We start from the raw sequence: 20,471 nt of genomic DNA, 5'->3' as shown, positions 1-20,471 counted from the left end.
TGAGATTTGGTAAAAAAAAAATCTGGTCATATGTTGGCCAATTTGGCAAAGAAAAAGGTCCCAAAAAGTCATATCAGTAATATTAGATGTCCGTATATGAAAACTACGAAAGACCCGTCGCTCATAAACAAATTGTTAGGAGATTGTTACAAACACTTGTACACAGATACCCAATGTGATTATGCCCCTGGATAAAGTAACACTCCCCTGTTTGACAGCGGAACAGTTGCCCCCACTTAAAGGACACCTGTCATCAGGTCTGTGTCACTAGTCTTGTCACTACTACCTGTTGGAGCAGCTCACAAGGATCCCATCCCAGCCTTTATCTAGTTATTTCATACATTATTCATTGTAAAATCATCTATTTTTTATCATGTAAATGAGGCTGGTCACATGGTCAGAGGCAGTGATGTCACCCCTGTAACCCCTCCCCTCTCCTCCCCCTGCTCATGTCTGTGTGTAATGTATAGTAAAGCATGGCTAGTGTGTGTGCTGCATCTGCTGACATGCTGCATCCTCCTAATATACAGGTGAGAGACACAGACATCAGATACACATGAATCTCACATGTTCTGCTGTAACATGGCTGCCTGGAGCTGCTGTATCTCTCCTATACACACACACACACACACATGCACACAGAGGCTGCAGGGGGTGTGGCCACCAGAACCAGGAAGCACATCATTATACAGCCTCACATCATTATACAGGCTGTCAGTCATGCACTGGGGGTGTGGCGGTACCTCCCACTCATGAATAAGGTGGACAGCTTGAATATGCTAATGCTTCATTGGACATTTCACAGGCCATTTGCATACAGCTTTAGGACCTCATTGCTTAGGTTTACAGGCATGTAGAGGGACAATGAAGGGATAGAGGCAATGCTCTCTAATGGCAGTTTATGAAAATATATTTAGTTTAGGGGGGTTATTTTGCATGACGGGTTCTCTTTAATGGTATTGGAGGAGGAACTATAAGTGGTAATAAAAAATTTGCCAAATGGGAAGGCCCCAAGCCCGTGTGGCTATATTGGGAAATTTTATAAGGCCTTACATCAGCAGAATACCCTGCTTCTGTTGAATCTAACTCAATACTGCAGGGGGGGCACTTTACTAGGGACTCCAATATGATGAACATCATGCTAATCCTAAAGGAGGGGAGGGACCACATGGACCTAAGCTCTTTTAGGCCCATTTCATTACTTAACCAAGATTAAAAGATCTTCTCTAAGGTCATGGCAAATTGCCTGATGGTTATTATGCCACAGACAATAGCTTCCTACCAGGTGGGCTTCGTGAAAGGCAGGGCAGCAGTAACGAATGTCAGAAGAGTCCTGTTGGCGGTGGGAACCACAACGGGGTCACCTGCCACAGTCACGGGGCCTGCTCTTGTCACACTTGATGCAGAAAAGGTCTTTGATAGTCTGCACTAGGGGTGGCTGGAGCATGTGCTTACAGGGGACGATCCAGGCTACACTAATCCTCAGGCAAGGATCAAGACCTCTGGTCATCTATCGCAACCATTTGTGCTTCAAAATGGTATGAGACAGAGCTGTCCTGTGGCCTGGAATCTGGGGAGGTCTTAAAAGGCATCAAATTGGGGACAGGATTATTCACAGACAATATCGTGCTGTTCTTAGAAAATATGCAGGAAGATCTGCTAAAAGTGGTTACCGATATCATTGAATTCAGGGGGTTCTCGGGATTTAAATCCAGAAAAGTACAATACTACCCCTGGGGTCAGGAGTTCATATACCGCCTTAACATCCCCCCACCCTTCCAACCATAACAAAAATAATAAATGACTTACAGAGAAGGCATGACTTGCCGCTGTCTTTACTGGGGAGAAACCATTTACTGAAAATTATGTGTTTATCCAAAATGCTATATCCACTTCAGACTGTGCCCCTTCTAGCACGGCATATGATGGCATATGGTTGAATTAAGCTTTTTCTCACTTTTTAGGGAAGGGGAATATATATGAATACCATTCAATAGGAGAGCAGCGATTTAAGACAAAGGGAGGTATAGGACACCCAAATCTTAGACTCAATAATTTAGGATGTTTATCTAAACACATCTTAGATTGAATATGTAAATCTAGTTGTAATTTGTATTGTGGGTTAGAGGCGGCCTTTTGCCATCCATACGACCCTGCAGCAATACTCCACACATCTTTGTCCATGGTTCCCGGGAGATTAAAGGTACAGATTGGCACAGGTACCAAGTATCCTTCAGAATATCTAAACATCTCCCACTGTGGCTTCTCCTACTTTTCGTCAGGGTAGGGAAAATAAGTTTTTCCATAAATGGCGTAGAAGGAGAATAACACAGGTGTGCCATCTGTTACATGACACAACACCAAGATGGTTGACACTGCAGGAACGCGTAGATAAATATGATTTTGGCCAGAGAAAGGGGCTTCAGTATGCTCAGATACAACATCATATCATGTCCAACCTACTTAATGTGAGTAAGGAAGTGGATTCTAATTAATTTGATGAGCTGATTCTCCCAGGGTCTGTCTCTCCAAGCATTTCCCATATTTATATTCGACTGTGTAATGACTGGTTACAGCAGGATGTGGCCTCAGCCTTTACGGCATGGTTTATTGAACCATTAGCATTTATTTTCCATTTCATAGAAGAAGACGAACAAGAGAACATTACACAGAACACCTATTTAGGTTGGTATGTTAAAAGTTTACATTTATTATTAAAACATATGGAGAAATATGGGTAGAACTTACCCCTTACTCAGATTACTAGACTCACATGGTGTGAACAAAGCCCTAGTAAGTACCTTCTTTAGATTGTAATAATTTATTCTACACATATAATTCATTTACAATTTTATTTAAAAGATTTACCTTTTTAAAAGATCCCCGCACTGTCATAAATTTGTAGATAAAATAGAGAGGCACCAACATCATAGATGACAGAGCAACAGCCCATCCAGTGTGATTAGCCCATGCTGGAAAGGGGTAATCATCATATACCAAGGGTTTGTACTTCACAATGCTAGCAATCACCACAAACTTTGAGGAGAGAGGAAACATACATTTTAATTTGTATACACATGTAAAGTATTTAATAGAAAGATAATATATCAATTAATTAAAAAATGTTATACATTATTGAGAAAAGGTAAATTGCCCATTCCCTTGTAACATCATGAACTGTATAATATGATATAGATTTCATTGAATGAAGAAACACTCCTGTCCTCATCTCCAACTAGTCTCCGCAGTGCTTCTCTCCTGCCCCTTTTCGTGTTCCAGTGGCTCTGCAGCTTCACTTACCTATCCCAGTTCCTGCTCTGGTGGTCATGCACACATGCCCCAGTCTCCCAGGGCGCAAGGCTCATGAAGATTTAAAGGGCCAGCACAACGTTCTAGCCATTCCCAGAATCCTTTTTAACCCAACCTCTCCCTGATTTTTGTGCTTCACAGCCTTAGAGGAAGCTCGTTTGATGCCCTGCCCTTCTGAAATACTGTTATGACCCCAATTCTGCTGTTGACTTTGATACCGTGCTGCCTGTCCTGACCTTCTGCTACATCCCTGACTCTTCAGCTTCGGGAGCAGTGCAGAGCTTGCTCAGGAATGGCAGCAGGCAGGTATGAGTGCATCTCAACGCACTGTGAGGTGAGTGATACCACCAGTCTTGTCTCATGCCAACTGTAAAGCATCCGGCAACCATTCATGTGTGGGGTTGCTTCTCAGCCAAGGGAATCAGGTCTCTCACAGTCTTGCCTAAAAATACATCCATGAATAAAGAATGGGACCAGGATGTCCTCCAAGAGCAACTTCTCCCAACCATCCAAGAGCAGTTTGGTGAACAACAATGCCTTTTCCAGCATGATAGAGCACCTTACCATAAAGGTGATAACTAAATGGCTCAGGGAACAAAACATTCCATTACCTGGAAACTCCCCAGATCTTAATCTCATTGAGAACTTGTGGTCAATCATAAAGAGATGGGTGGACAAACAAAAAACAACAAATTATGACAAAATGCAAGCATTGATTATTCAAGAATGGACTGCTATCAGTCAGGATTTGGTCCAGAAGTTGATTGAGAGCTGCCAGGGAGAATTGCAGAGGTCCTGAAGAAGGGTCAACACTGCAAATATTGACTTGCTGCAGTAACTCATTCTAACTGTCAATAAAAGCTGTTATGTTACTCATAATATGATTGCACTTGTATTTCTGTATGTGATAAAAACATCTGACAAACACACATAAAAACTAGAGGGCAACAGATCATGTGAAAATATAATATTTGTGTCATTCTCAAAACTTCGGGCCATGATTGTAGCTTAATAGTTGCACTGCTTCCTATGCTACCTGCCATGTTTCTTGTGCTCCTGAACAGCAGTGGAAAATGTTGGGTATCTCGGAAGTAGGATTATCACATGGGTTGTTCAGAAATTTGGAATACATTTGTATAGTAATCACAGACTTTATACTAGTCATGTCTTTGTGTCCAGGTGTCTTAATCAGTAGATGTTTCTTTAATTTCAGTATGGTTAGCGTTCATGCATATAATGTAAGGAAATTTAAAACAGTAAAGACTGTGATACCCGACAATAATTCTGACTCTTAAGCCCTCTTTGACTCCTGTCCTTATCTGAACTGCTCTGTATTTCATGCTCAACCCTACACATTTCATCACTTGTATGTCACTCATCAGGGGAGTTAGTCATATCTAGAGATGAGCGAGCACTAAAATGCTCGGGTGCTCGTTATTCGAGACAAACTTTTCCCGATGCTCGAGTGCTCGTCTCGAATAACGAACCCCATTGAAGTCAATGGGAGACTCGAGCATTTTTCAAGGGGACCAGGGGTCTGCACAGGGAAGCTTGGCCAAACACCTGGAAACCTCAGAAAATGATGGAAACACCATGGAAATGGACAGGAAACAGCAGGGGCAGCATGCATGGATGCCTCTGTGGCTGCTTAATCGCACCATTATGCCAAAATTATGGGCAACAGCATGGCGATGACAGAGTGACTGAATGAGGCTAGATAGCATCTAAAACATCCAATAATTGACCCTGACACTATAGAAGACAGCATGCAGAGGTAGTGGCAGCAGCGGCAGGCTAGAGAGTGGCATGGCGACATACCCCAAATGGACTCAGGCTTCAAACCAATTTAAAAAATTCCTTTTGGCGAGGATAACGTGTAGCACTGTATGTATCAGTATTTTGCCTGGTTAAGGCGGCAGAGAGGAACCAAAGGAGGTGAGCAAGAAGCGTTGAAATGATTTCCTACGGTATATTTAGTCGATAACACAGCATGGTGGCAACATAATGACCAAGTTCCATAACGTATCTGGTGAAACACCCGGAAAATGAGCCTGACAGCTCGTTTGATAAGGGGACGACATGTGAAGGCAGCCATGGAGACGACTTCCATGATAAAGAGCGACAGTATGAGACATCCATATTGCGCTGCTATGATTGCAACTTCAGGTCTCCAGCATGGCGGTGACAGATGCGCCGAGTTCCATTATGTATCTGGTGAAACACCTGAAAATTCTGCCTGACACAGCTCGTTTGATAAGGGGATGATGTGCTGTCTATCCTCTCGTGCTCCAGAGTCTGGGGTATAGACAGTTTAAAGTTGCGCATGGAGACATTGGTGGACGCTGTGGAGGATAGTGGAGGCGAAATGGACAGGAAACAGCAGGGGCAGTATGCATGGATGCCTCTGAGGCTGCCTAATCTTGGTATGGAGCTGGCGGTCCGCTGCCAGGCGAGCTTTCGCCTGTCCAAGCCCCTGTCTCTCTGCTCCTTCCCACCCAAAATGGGCATGGGGGTCAGAAGTGTTTACTTTGAAAAAAGTATCATTTTCAAAGCAGGCGGGGGCTACAAACAGCACTTCTAAGAACCTTTTGTATAAGATCAAGTGTAGTACTGTTCTTATAAGTAATTGGCTTGGTTATGGTGGGTGAGGGGAATGTAAACAAATGCGCAAGAAGCGCTGAAATAATATTGGTAAATGATAAAAGTTTGCCAGTATATTTTGTGGATAACACAGCAGGGTGGCGACAAAGTTAACAAGTTTGATGTGGAAGCCATGAAAACAACCCAAAATTCTGCCTGACACAGCTCGTTTGCTAAGGGGACGATGTATGGAGGCAGCTATATGGACGACTTTGGGAGGCAGCTATGTAGATAATGTGTGGAGGTAGCAATGGAGACAACATGTGGAGGCAGCTATAAAGACGACGTGTGGAGGCTGCTATGGAGACAATTAAATTTGGATAGTGCCTGTATGTGGCAGTCCAAAAAAGTTTTTAAACCAGAGGACCGGGTGGGTGGCCTTCCAGAAAAATTAAATACATAGAGTACCTGTATGTGGCACTCCCAAAAATTGTTTAAAACAGAGGACCGGGTAGGTGGCCCTCCAGAAAAATTAAATACATAGAGTACTATAGCTAGAGCCAGTTGGCCCTGGCAAAAAATAGCCAGTTTCCTCTGCTTTAGTGTACAAAGAGGAGGAGAAGGAGGAAAATGAGGAGGAGGAGTGCATACATTATTCAGGTTTAGCTTCTTTCACCTGGTGGAGAATGGAAATCCTGAGAAATCCAGGCTTTATTCATCTTGATAAGCGCCAGCCTGTCAGCCTCCAGGGATGAGAGTGGAAAGATTTTACTTGTACCGTGGGTCCAGGAGAGTGAATACCCAGTAATCGGTGCTTGAATAAATTCTTCTGCTGAAATAGTTCCGCTGAACTATGAGATTTAACACATGGGCCAGACATGGCACATGTGTCAGTCTGCCGAGTTGCAGAGCCGCCACCAGGTTATGGCCGTTGTCACACACAACCATGCCTGACTTCAGGTTCAGCGGTGCCAGGCACAGATCAGTCTGTGCCGTGATGCCCTGTAATAGCTCTTGGGCGGTGTGCCTTTTATCGCCTATGCTCAGCAGTTTGAGCACCACCTGCTGTCGCTTAGCGACGGCACTGCTGCTGTGCCTAGAGCTACCGACTGATGGCGCCATGCCCACGGATGATAATTCGGAGGAGGAGGTGGAGGAGGCATAGTAGGTCTGAGAGACCTGGACCAAGGTAGGCCCCGCAGTCCTCTGCGTCGGCACTATATGACCAGCCCTAGGATGAGACTGGGTCCCAGCCTCCAACAAGTTAACCCAATGTGCCGTCAGCGACATACAGTGGCCCTGCCCGGCAGCACTCGTCCACGTGTCCATGGTCAGGTGGACCTTGTCAGAAACGGCGTTGGTCAGGGCACGGATGATGTTGTCTGACACGTGCTGGTGCAGGGCTTGGACGGCACATCGGAAAAAGTAGTGGCGGCTGGGGACCGAATACCGAGGGGCGGCCGCCGCCATGAGGTTGCAAAAGACCTCAGTCTCTACCAGCCTATAGGGCAGCATCTCCAGGCTGAGTAATTTGGAGATGTGGACGTTGAGGGCTTGGGCGTGTGGGTGAGTTGCACTGTATTTCCTCTTGCGCTCCAGCATCTGGGGTATAGAGAGCTGCACGTTGCGCATGGAGACATTGGTGGATGCTGTGGAGGATTGTGTAGGCGAAGGTGTGGTTTTCACATGGGAGGTGTTTGGGCTGGGGTCCTGGGCAGGGGGCTGACTAGCAGAGGCAGCAGATGACACAGGGGAAGGAGCAGTGGTGTGCCCGGCCGGAGGTGAACGGCCTTGGTTCCATTGGGTGGGGTGTTTAGCATTCATATGCCTGCGCATACTGGTGGTGGTTAAGCTGGTAGTGGTGGAACCCCTGCTGATCCTGATGTGGCACAGGTTGCACACCACAGTCCGTCGGTCCTCTGGTGTTTCTTTAAAGAACCTCCAGACTTTTGAAAATCTAGCCCTTGCCACGAGAGCTTGACTATGTGAAACATTTGGCGAGGATGCACCAGCTCTTGCCCTGCCTCTCCGTCTGGCCCCACCACTGACTCTTCCAACCTGTTCTCGTCGAGGACTCGCCTCCGTCTCAGAAGCACTGTGTTCACCCAGCCTATCAACCCAGCTTGGTTCTGTCACCTCATCATCCTCCGATCCCTCAGTCTGCTCCCCCCTCGGACTTCCTGCCCTGACAACAACTTCACCACTGTCTGACAACCGTGTCTCCTCATCGTCCGACACCTCTTTACACACTTCTTCCACTACGTCAACAATGTCATCATAACCAACAAACTGCGACCGGTGGAAAACCTGGGCATCGGGAAAGAGCTCAGCAGCAAAGTGGTTTGTGACTCTGGGAAAGGTCCAGAAAACAGTTCCTCAGAGTATGCCGGTTCAATTGCCAAATTTTCCTGGGAGGGGGCAGACTGGGGGGAAGGAGACTGAGGTGGAGGAGCTGGAGGAGTGCTGATTTCGGTGACATGGGTGGACTGCGTGGAAGACTGACTGGTGGACAAATGGCTAGAAGCATTGCCCTCGTCCTCTACCCCTAGCCCTCGGGTTCAACATTTTCAAAATTAAAGTGTAAACTCTCAAATTTTTTTGTGTTTTCTTTTTTAGTGTTTTTTTAATGTTTTTTTTTTTTTTTTTAACAAAACGATCAGAATAAATCACACAGCCACCAAAGAAGATGAAGATGATTGCTATGGCTAGTTTGTAACCTACACTGACAGCACACAACTGGATTTTGTGCTTAGCCTGTGATGACTTTTAGTTTTGAAAAAAAAAATTAAAGTAAAAAAAAAAAGCGGCAGACTGTGCCTAATTCAATCAAACCCCTGATAAATTGTCCCACTTAGGTGTTTGAGATGGATATGTGCGTCACTAAGAGCTAAATAGAACGTTCCCAAGTCTCTTTGCAAATTCGTCACAATATGGTACTAGCTGCACTACTAGTGCCAGCAAGGCCAGCCACAAGCAAATAAAAAAAAATAAAATATATAACGCTATTGCAGCCTTAAGAAGGCCTGTTGGATTCTTGTATGGCTAGTAGTTTCTAACCTACACTGACAGCACACAACTGGATTTTGTGCTTTGCCTGTGATGACTTTTAGTTTTGAAAAAAAAATTCAAGTAAAAAAAAATTCCGCAGACTGTGTCTAATTCAATCAAACCCCTAATAAATTGTCCCACTTAGGTGTTTGAGATGGATATGTGTGTCACTAAGAGCTAAATAGAACGTTCCCAAGTCTCCCAGCAAATTCCTCACAATATGGTACTAGCTGCACTACTAGTGCCAGCAAGCCCAGCCACAAGCAAATAAAAAAATAAAATATAACGCTATTCTAGCCCTAAGAAGAGCTGTTGGGTTCTTGTAGACTCACTCCTGCCTAACAGGCCAGCCAACCACTGCTATCGATGTGCAAGAGTACCACGTCATGGTGGGTGGAGTGCAGAGGCTCTTGGCTTGTGATTGGCCCTGTTTCTGGCCGCCAAAAATCAAAACGGCGGGAGATGCCATTTTCTCGATCAGGCGAAGTATTCGTCCGAGCAACGAGCAATTATGAGTGTGTTCGCTCATCTCTAGTCATATCCCCTTAGATATACTAGCCACTATGGTCTGCATTTAGTGAACCAGGACAACGCACCGTCCCTAACATTTAAAAATCTAGACATCACTATTGTCGTCAGATCTTCACGTGTCCCTTCAATGCTGTTTGCGTTCCCAGTGTCCTTTCTCTTTAAGCTCTGGAACTGTTCACCAGAGCAGCAATTGCGCATTGTACATCTGAGACACAGGCTGACTTTTGGGTTTAGTGTGTTCCTGTCCTCAGTTACCACCACTCGCTGTAACTATTTTCATTTCTGATCTGGGGTTATGTTAAAGCATCCTTAGCATCCAAATATCCATAAGTAACAAATGTATGCCTTTGTCTGAATGCTTAAAGAGGTATTCCAGGAATAACCCTACTACATGTTCAAATGGGCCATTAAAATATAAGCTAATATGTAATTTGTTGTTATTTAAATTTTTGCCCCCCTTAGCAGAAAAATGTTGTGGTCACACACTTTAATGAAGAATTAAAAAGTGTTACTGGCCTTTTAATCAGTTTTGTGACTTCTGTCCCTGTAGAGAAGACACACATACTTTCCACTGAAACATTTTTAGCTATTACATTAAAACAAGAATATTTTTTGGATTTTATGAAAACAAGCTAAAGCTGAAAACTGTAAGCAACTTAAATGTCACATGTGCAATGCAAAAGTGGCACTTATCTGGCAAAATTATATTTAAAAGAAAAGAAATCTAAATTAAACTGGATAATTATCAGTAATCTTGTTACTTGTTTACTGGTTTACAAAGCTTTATGTACTTTCCACATTTATACTATACAGACATAAACCAGACAAATACCGTTGACTAAAACTTAACCACAAATCCAATGGAACAAAATGTCATGAAAAAATTCTATAGTGGCAACTTTGTGTATATTTAGCATATGAAATATGTATATATTTTTTAACCTATGTCTATTACTTGCGGAAGGCCACTAGGTTAAAAGTTACAATACTGAGCTCATGGTAGAATATTTATTTAGCTTTAGGCTATCTCTGCCTTGCACTGTTATGGAGCAAAATATCTGCATTATGAAAATAAATGTCAAAGGTTACCCTGCAAGAAGTGATAAGAAATCCTCAAATATCACAAGTGCTAAATCTGTTCTGGCAGATGACCATTTAGTGTAGTATTTGAGGGCAATTCCCTGATGAGGTTAGAACGGTTACTAGATTTTTACCATTATTTTCTGCGAATCTGCAAAGAATCTAGATTATCTTTATTTTTTGAAATACATTCCAACTTAAGCATGTAATTCTATCTATAGCAGCCTTCTGCATGTAAATTTACATTTTAAGAGTATTTCATTGTTTAGTAAATTAGATATTAAAGAAATTTACCATCAAAATCAAGCATGATATACCAGGGACACTTACTCACTCACTCACTGATGACTGTGGTAATTGTCTTTATATTTGTTATCTATATCCTCCTTCTTTTTAAATTCAACTTTTAAAATTATGCTAATGAGAAGTTAGGGATTAAGTGTCCCATGTGCCCAGGCTATTCACACGACAAGGATCCAAACCATCATGTGTCCAGATGTTAGGACTAAAGTACTACTCTGTATCCTTAATCTTGTATGGTTTATAAAAGTAATTAAATAATGAACTACAATCATGCTCTTATAACCCATCTATTTAGAATACTGAACATTCCCAGACTGCATGAAACTCTCCACCCCTATTGCCGTCCATCCCAGATCTTCCAGACAGTGTCAGAGATGTGCATGCTACCCCTGGCTGCCCGACCTCTGTGCGTCCTGCAGCTGAACTCCCCCTCATACTCTAAATAATCACGTGTAACCCAGGCTTTGAAATTTACCGCCCCCTCCCCAAAAGAAAAAAAAACAGGGAAAAGTTATTGACTGGAGGACAACCCCTAGGGTAATGCAGCCACTACTCATTACTGAAATGTCCACGGCAGAGCCACCCTTTACTGAAATGTCCACAGCAGAGCCTGCCTTTACTGAAATGTCCACAGTAGAGTCCCCATTAAATGAAATGTCCACCCGCAGGGTCCCCCTTTACTGAAATGTCTACCGGCACGCCCCCCCCCCCCTTTACTGAAATGTCCACCAGCAGTGTCCCCCTTTAATTAACTATTCACTCCAGATGCCTCCTTTAATGAAATATCCACTCCAGATGCCCCCTTTAATGAAATGTCCACCCCAGATGCCCCTTTAATGAAATGCCCCCCCCCAGATGCCCCCTATTAATGAAATGTCCGCTCCAGATGCTCCCTCCATCATTACTGTTATGTTCACATCCTGGTTCTCTTCAAAAAAAATGTAAAAAAGCTATACTCACCTTCCGCCTCTACTCTCCGTTCCCACAGCTTCATCTTCTTCTTGCCCCACGGCTCTGTCTTCTATGTCTTCCGGCCCAGGCCCATCACTATGACGTGGCGGTATCACAGTCGCGTGATGTCACAGTGTAAGGGCCCACGTGGTGCATAAACTATAACTTCACACGGCCACGATACTGCCGCGTCAAAGTGAAGGGCCAGGGCCGGAAGAGCAGAAGATGGAGCCGCAGGTTCGAGGAGAAGAAGCTGGAAGTTGAGTATAGACTTATTTTTTTTTAAGTCTGATGGCGGATCTTCATATAGGGCCCGGGTATGGGCATAAGTGGGCCCACTATATGAAGATCCGCCATTGCTAATGAGCCTGAAGGGCTCCGGTGTTGTTATTAGAGTCCCTCCATGCTGTAGCTTAAGGGGCTGTTAAAGTGTGCAAGGAGCATATCTCCCCTCCTACTATGTGCTGAAGCTTCCTCTTCTGCAGTGAGATTACTTCAGGCAGCGGAAGTGGCAGAGGGGGAGACAATCTAACAGCATGTGAAGCTGCAGTATGGTGGTGCTCTGGTAACACAACCAGGAGCCCTTCAGGCTCATTATGTTAAACATTGGCCAATACCGTAATATTAAAAAGATACCATGAATAAAAAATATAGGAAGGCTTTATGCACATGGCTGGGGGAAAAGGGAAGAGGAGTGAGCGCTTCTCACCCCTCCCCTCTTCATTGAAACCTAAGTAGCTGTGCTGACTATATGAACAATTAAAAAGTATGTATGTATATAATGTTGATTTAAAATGTGTTTTTTTCACTAACCAGAAGAAAAGCAGGACTGACAAATTTCCAGCATAGCCTCCAGTAAAGACCAGGCTTAAAACCAAGCATTCTGTAAATGTCATCACTGAATCGATCCACACCTAAAGGAAAGCACCATGGAAGAAGAACATTAATGTGCAATAAAACAAATTAATGAATTCTATGGTGATGGCTTTGTTTATACTTGTAGGGTCATTTGGCATTGTGTTATTTTTGACAACATAAATTACAGTCTTCAGCGATGTTCTGAACATCAAAAAACACAAAAGGAAATCTACAGACCACATTCATATTTGAAAATTACATCTAACAAGCTTTATAGTTATGTATTCAAAAATGGATCCAGTATAGTATTGGATCATGACAATATCCAATAATATTTGTCATGATTTTCCTACAAACAGAACAGATGAATGTGGTGTTTCAATAGACTAGAACTGTCCCATATCTGATATAATAGCCTGAGCAGTGCGATGGAACCTGTAGGTCTAAGGCTAAATTATTTAGAGAAGGGTAGAGCTGAGGGGATAGAAAGAACAGCACAAGATTCAAGTGTAGGTGGGATATAATCTGTATATACATAGGTCTAGATAAAGCATATGGGGGTTCACCTTGTTTAATATTATAGTGTGACAGAGTCGCCCATGATGTCCTGAATGCAAGGAACACAACACCATCATAAGTATCTATGTGAACATGGAGGAAGAGGTGCAGGTGAAGAAAAGGCTGCTATGGACATGTCCAAGGTAAAAAAATGTCCAACGCATTTCTGCAACTTAGCTGACAAAGACTTCTTAACAAAGAAAAAATATGTTGTGAATATTTATTGAATATAATAATGTTCTTAGCAACACCATGTCCATTGGATCCTTTTGTTCACCTGCACCTCTTCCTCCTTATATAATGCTCAGAGTATGTATGAATGCATGTATGAGTGTATGTATGTGTGTGTGCTAAAGGAATGCGCACCCTTGCATTTGCACAGTTTTGTCCTGTGACTCAGGGAATGTCATAGAACACTGCTTGGAGTGAAAATTTTCACCCCACGCATTTCAATTATTTGCCACAAAATATGCTAAGTAACCTAACAACCATACTACAGGAGCCATTGTCTCTTGGCTGTTGTGGCAGATAGCCTGGATAGTCTTCAGGAGGCATCACAGCTCAGCTTCTATTGTGCTACAGGTCATTAACATGAGCTCTGATCTCTGATTGGGTGCTACAGGCAATAAAGGATATTCTTAGTATAAGACAGCTTATGTGTGAATAAGTATGACTGCCATTACAACACTTTGTTATAGAACGTTGTTATAGAAGCTGATATAACTCATATGACCTTAAGTGTATACTGCAGGTTTTATATACTGTCAAATAAAGACAATAATGCCCTGTAAGAAAGGGAATTTGATGGTTTGTGATTTAAAGAGCAGTTATTTACTATCCTGGCTTAGGCCAAACTATAGGCAAAGTAGTAGTTTACTTTCCTTCATAGGCACATGAAATTGAATGTTTGTTCACAGGACATTTTGGAAGGTATTTTTCTATTCAGGGGCATAATTTTATTGAGTGGGTACAGCATGTGCTGGAAAAGTGAGGACTCATCATTAAGGTATCGACCAGATGATGTAGAAAAGGAAGAGAACTCTAGTCACTTATGAGGCTTTTGTCACATGAAAGTATTCCATGCCTGGGCGAGGAACACTGTCAATATGTGAGAATATTGCATGTTCTACTTTTGCGAGAGACTAGCGTAAAAAAAAAAACCCTATTCTATTCTAACAATCATTGAGATTCATGATTTGCAATTTTTTTAAAATAATTCCAAAACAGTGGCAAAGTCACTCCACTCCCCTCCTAGCATATGTGCTGATTATTTTACTCTACTTGCGATTATTTTTGCATTGGTTTTTTAAAAATCCCAAAAAGATTTATTAAAGGGCCAATACCACTAAAATAAATCTGAAAATCAGCGGTGCTCCACAGGCAAATATAGAACTATCGCAAAGAGCCGCCTAACGTTAAATTTCCCCGAATGAGTGTTAAAATCTGAAAGAGAACTAATTTGAAACTGATGTCAAATTATCAGTTTTTCACTGATAACAATTTGATTATGTTGACCACAAAGGCTCTGTTCCGCAGGGGCAAACATCTATGTTTCTCGAATTTTTAAGGGTCAATAACCTAAAGGAAACCTAACATGCATTGATGCATTATGAAGCAAACATACCTTGAGAATGCTGTAGCTACCATGATGTAGGATCATATCTTGGTTATTCCTTGTGCTGAGCGGTTTTGCTGATAAAACAATTATAAAATTTTGATATTGAAGCTGTCTCACTTCTGTGGCTGGGCTCCATGCTTTTCCTCTAACATTAGTTATTCCACTGCACCAGAGGATTACGTAATCCCTGGGTTGTGCCTGAAGGAAGAACAATCAATTGCTGCACCATCCTCCAGCTGCTGTGTATTAGTGATCCAGCTCAGGTTGATTAGTCCTGTCTGGACTAAGCCCTGTGTGTAATACAAGCAAAACCACTCAGCACAGGGATTAACCAAGATATGATCCTGCATCATGTGTAGCTACAGCATTCTCAAGGTTTGTTTGCTTCATAATGCAATCAAATCAAATGGTAAATACAGCAAATATGGCAAATGTTTGAACTGCTGCAGAAAATACCAATAGAATGTACATCAGTCTCTAGACTAAATTTGAACTGGGGAACATTTGGGGAAGATTTGTTACTTTTATAAGCATAAAAGAATATACTATACCGTAAAACCATGACACTCCAATGGCCTCTATTAAAACAGCAAATAAAATAGATGTCCCTGCAGCAAATGTATCCAGCAGAGTGACTACATAGATTCCTCCCTGTAATTATAAGGTAAGGAATTGTACAAATATACTTATATATAGTTACTATACAACAGATACAGAATATTCTTATCATGTATATTTTTTTTTATACTCTGTAAAATTGGCTTTTTATAAACACACATACATATTAAGGATATAGAAACTCTGGTAGGGACGTTCACCATGGTTTGAAGGGGGCAGAATAGAGGGAGGTATCCAGCGTGCCGAGGGACAAAGCTTTCAGCATTCTCCAGTGCACAATCCGCTGCTGTATAATAAATGAAGTACCTATATACTGTTGGGGGCGGGTGACTACAGTGTGCTGAGGCCACCTATATACTGTGGGGGGAAGGTGGCTGCATTGTGCTGGGAATACCTATATACTGAAGGGCAATGACTACAATGTACTGGGGCTGCATATATACTGGGTGGGGTCAGACAGTAGGTGTTCTCCTTAAGGAGATATTGCCAATTAAGGCCACCTTAAAGGCGTGTGGAGATTTAAAGCCAAAGATGCTCCACTAGGGAATTCTGGGAAGAATGCAAATAAGTTTTCAAAGGTGTTACACGGAAAACAATACCTCCTTTTGCTACCTTGAAAGGCAGCCCCCTTAACATCAAGTATGACCTACAAGAAGTCTAAAAACATGATGTGGGATTAAGCTTAACCAGTATATCTATTCCATAAGGAACAGACTCCCAACTGTAGACAGCACTGTTCCGACCTGGTTAGGTCTCTTCAGTACAGCGTAGGGAACTGATTTGGCTATGTGAGAGGCTATTGACTAGGGCAGACAGTAGGTGTTCTCCTTAAGGAGACATTGCCAATTAAGGCCACCTTAAAGACGTGTGGAGACTTAAAGCCATAGATGCTCCACTAGGGAATTCTGGGAAGAATGCAAATAAGTTTTCCAAGGTGGAAAACAATACCTCCTTTTGCTACCTTGAAAGGCAGCCCCCTTAACATCAAGTATGACCTTCAAGAAGTCTAAAAACATGATGTGGGATTAAGCCAAACTAGTATATCTATTCCACCTACACCTACTGTCTGACCCTAGTCAATAGCCTCTCACATAGCCAAATCAGTTCCCTACACTGTACTGAGGAGACCCAACCAGGTCAAAATAGTGCTGTCTACAGTTGGGAGTCTGTTCCTTCTGGGATAGATATACTGGTTTGGCTTAATCCCACATCATGTTTTTAGACTTCTTGTAGGTCATACTTGATGTTAAGGGGGCTGCCTTTCAAGGTAGCAAAAGGAGGTATTGATTTCCATTTAACACCTTGGAAAACTTATTTGCATTCTTTCCTATATACTGGGTGGGGAAGGCTGCATTGTGCTGGGACTACCTGCATACTGGGGAAGCATACATTGTGCTGTGGCTACTCATATACTGGGGGGAAGGCTGCATTGTGCTAGGGCTATTATACATGATGTACGAGGCTGGGTTCTAGTACTGCATTATGTATTGAACTCCATACTGGTGCTGTATTTATTTACTAAGCTTTGTTCTGAAGAAGTATATATGTAAATTACTATTATTATATTCTCATTTGAAAGAAACTGTGCATTTTAATTAAAGGGGGGGATACTTTATATGTTAGAATTAATGTGGGGGGAGCAATGTCTAAGCTCACATGGTGGAATAATGCTGCATACACTATAATCCAAACATAAATGTATAACTCAAATATTTTTAATTTGTTTGGGGGGGGTTTATGCTAAAATATTTGGGTGCATTATATATATTTAATAGCCACGGGTGGGGCATTTTTTGAGATTTGCCATATATAACATATTATCTAGAAACTGCCCTGACCCCAAATGAAGCGATTGTATGCCAATCATTCTAAAAAGGCAGGAGTTTTAATAAGCATAATCCTATTTACTTTGCTAATTTTTGACCTCTTGTCACATCTCTGTTCCACATTCTCAACAAGTAATCATATTCACTTGACTTTGGTGAAGATATTTATACAGGTAAAAGTATGCGATTTCACATAAAAGAGGAAATTAAGGACATTACCCTACTTGAGGGGACTAGTATTTGAATGGGGTAAAATCTGGTGACAGGTTCCCTTTAAAAAGGGAAATAATGAAAGTGCGTGGAGTAGATACTGTAGATATTACCACCCAGTTTAACATATCATGTCAGATGAGGAGTGGCTCTCTATATTCAGGTTTTTTAATTCACAGAAGAAAATTCACATGATTTTCCACACCAGCCACTTCATGAGTTTATAATGGATAGTATTATCATTTAGTACACAGCAATAGGTATTTGTATTTCAGTTCCATTATTCTATATAATGAAAATGTAAAGAGTAGAGATGAGCGAGCGAGCACTAAAATGCTCGGGTGCTCGTTATTCGAGACGAACTTTTCCAGATGCTCGAGTGCTCGTCTCGAATAACGAGCCCCATTGAAGTCAATGGGAGACCCGAGCATTTTTTTTATAAAACTAAACAGTAAAAGAACAGTGCAAAAAAAAAATTCCAGATGTTTGCAGATGTTTTACTTGTAAGAACACATTGAAATAACACTATTCTTCACTTTGCAGGTGTTCGCGCGTGTCTCCCGCTAAGTTAGGAGATGTGCACGAACATCTGGAATGTGAAGAATATTGTTCTTTCAATGTGTTCTGCACTTAAATGCTCCTGTGTTCACTGTTTTTAATGTTTTAATTCTATTCTTCACATTGCAGGTGTGCGCGCGTGTCTCCCGATAGGTTCGGAGATACGCGCGCACAGCTGCAAAGTGAAGAATAGAATTAAAACATTAAAAACAGTGAATACAGGACCATTTAAGTGCAGAACACATTGAAAGAACACTATTCTTCACATTCCAGATGTTCCGAACATCTCCTAAATTAGCGGGAGACACGCGCAAACACCTGGAAAGTAAAGAATAGTGTTATTTCAATGTGTTCTTACAAGTAAAACATATGGAAACATGTGTAATATTTTATTTTTACAATAAAAATACTTTTATTCAATTTATTTTATTAATTTACTGCTCGATCTCGAGCCGGCGAGATACTCGTCCGAGTAACGAGCCGGTCCGAGTATGCTAATACTCGACCGAGCAGTATACTCGGACGAGTATACTCGCTCATCTCTAGTAAAGAGCTTTATTACTCACGTTAGTTATACACAGCAAAGCGAAGAGGAATGTAATAACTGCAACCAGGAAAGTAAAGAGTTTCCGATGTTTTTTGAAAATAGCGATGTCATCTGCCAAGCCAGTGATCACCGCCTCCATCCCACCCATCTGCAAAACAAAAAAATTGTCAATACAGGAAAGTATTGTTTATTCAGCATATCCAAAAAATATAAAATTGCTTTATAAAATCTGTACACTGTAGTTGCATTCCATCATATTTCCATCAATTGTATTATTTAGTCTCGAGATTATTAATATATCTTATTATTATTATATATCTTATTATATTATTAATATATAAGAACAATAAGTTTCAAAAACATACTCACGGCACTGTCGATGCCAAGTGTTATTAACATAATGAAAAATACTATAGCCCAAACTGTTGATCCTCGGAGGGTAGAAATAGCCTCTGGATATATAATAAATACAAGTCCAGGTCCTGTAAAAAAAGGGAACAATTTCAAAATCATGTTTTTTAAAATTTCATTTCACATGCCTAAACAAATATAGTATATGAACCCCATGATAAACCAGGCACCATGATAGATCCAGGCACTGTGACTGTGATAATATTCTTATATTTGTTATCCATTGCCTCCTTCCTTCTATAAATAACCTTTATAATTATGAACCAGAAGGGTTTTGGGGAAATTAGTAGAGCCCCTTCATGCTGCAGCTTCACAGTCTGTTACACTGTCTCTGCCTCCCCCCATCCTCTTCCTGATGTAATCTCCCAGCAGCAGAAATAGTGGAAGGGGGGAACTGCCCTTTACAAACTGGTTTATAATGCTTGATGTTGAAAATAGATTTCCTTTAAAAAAGACAAACAAAATCCTTAAAAAAAACAATTTAAAGGACGTCTACCTCTCAGACTGCCCACCCTGAGGTGAAGCTAGCAGAAAGGATAGTGGGGCCCAGCGTAGGTGTCATTGCTTACAACATAAAGGGGCTAGTGGTCATCCTTACATTTATTACACTGCAGAAATTCTGAATAATTTTTTGTTGTGAAAAAGGAAATGCTTATAAAACCTTCATTAAAACATGCAGTCTAGGGATCACCCCACTATCATATAACACATCATGCAGTCAACAGTTGTATACATTGACCTATACACTATTAGTAGTTCTGCATTGAAGCCACCAGAGGGCAGTAAAGAACAGTTACCTGTACAACATAAAATCTAGACCTGCTTTCTTTTATAACCGTATATTTAAGAACTACTATCCAGTCAAACCTAGCTACAAATTACTGATTCCTGATTTCCACTGACTGTAACTTAAAGAGTAACTGTAAATTTACTTGACAAAAAATAGTTTAAGCACAGCTGGAGAGAGCCTTTGACAACATTTCCAGCAATACCTGTAACATGCTTCTAGCTTTCTCCTATCCTGAGATATCCAGTATATGTATATATACACTCACCGGCCACTTTATTAGGTACACCATGCTAGTAACGGGTTGGACCCGCTTTTGCCTTCAGAACTGCCTCAATTCTTCGTGGCATAGATTCAACAAGGTGCTGGAAGCATTCCTCAGAGATTTTGGTCCATATTGACATGATGGCATCACACAGTTGCCGCAGATTTGTCGGCTGCACATCCATGATGCGAATCTCCCGTTCCACCACATCCCAAAGATGCTCTATTGGACTGAGATCTGGTGACTGTGGAGGCCATTTGAGTACAGTGAACTCCTTGTCATGTTCAAGAAACCAGTCTGAGATGATTCCAGCTTTATGACATGGCGCATTATCCTGCTGAAAGTAGCCATCAGATGTTGGGTACATTGTGGTCATAAAGGGATGGATATGGTCAGCAATAATACTCAGGTAG

At 41.8% G+C, this 20,471-nt stretch overlaps 1 protein-coding gene and 1 long non-coding RNA gene across 2 annotated transcripts in view; one reads left to right on the top strand and one right to left on the bottom strand.

The window, feature by feature from the left end:
* Positions 1-12,731, top strand: part of LOC140070768 (uncharacterized) — a 64,036-nt gene extending 51,305 nt beyond the window's left edge. Inside the window, exon 3 of the long non-coding RNA XR_011848981.1 lies at positions 12,619-12,731. This is a non-coding gene — a long non-coding RNA (uncharacterized lncRNA). The remainder of the gene's footprint in view (positions 1-12,618) is intronic.
* Positions 1-20,471, bottom strand: part of SLC6A2 (solute carrier family 6 member 2) — a 126,236-nt gene that overhangs the window by 4,306 nt on the left and 101,459 nt on the right. Inside the window, exons 10-14 of the mRNA XM_072117653.1 lie at positions 18,965-19,077; positions 18,615-18,743; positions 15,388-15,487; positions 12,616-12,716; positions 2,869-3,036 (exon numbers count right to left, since the gene is read on the bottom strand). Coding sequence (XP_071973754.1) covers positions 2,869-3,036; positions 12,616-12,716; positions 15,388-15,487; positions 18,615-18,743; positions 18,965-19,077 — 611 coding nt within the window. The remainder of the gene's footprint in view (positions 1-2,868; positions 3,037-12,615; positions 12,717-15,387; positions 15,488-18,614; positions 18,744-18,964; positions 19,078-20,471) is intronic.

Source organism: Engystomops pustulosus, chromosome 7, assembly GCF_040894005.1.
Source record: "Engystomops pustulosus chromosome 7, aEngPut4.maternal, whole genome shotgun sequence".
Classification (NCBI taxonomy): Eukaryota; Metazoa; Chordata; class Amphibia; order Anura; family Leptodactylidae; genus Engystomops; species Engystomops pustulosus.
The sequence above is the reverse complement of the archived record's forward strand: the minus strand, read 5'-3'. Positions and strand labels throughout refer to the sequence as shown.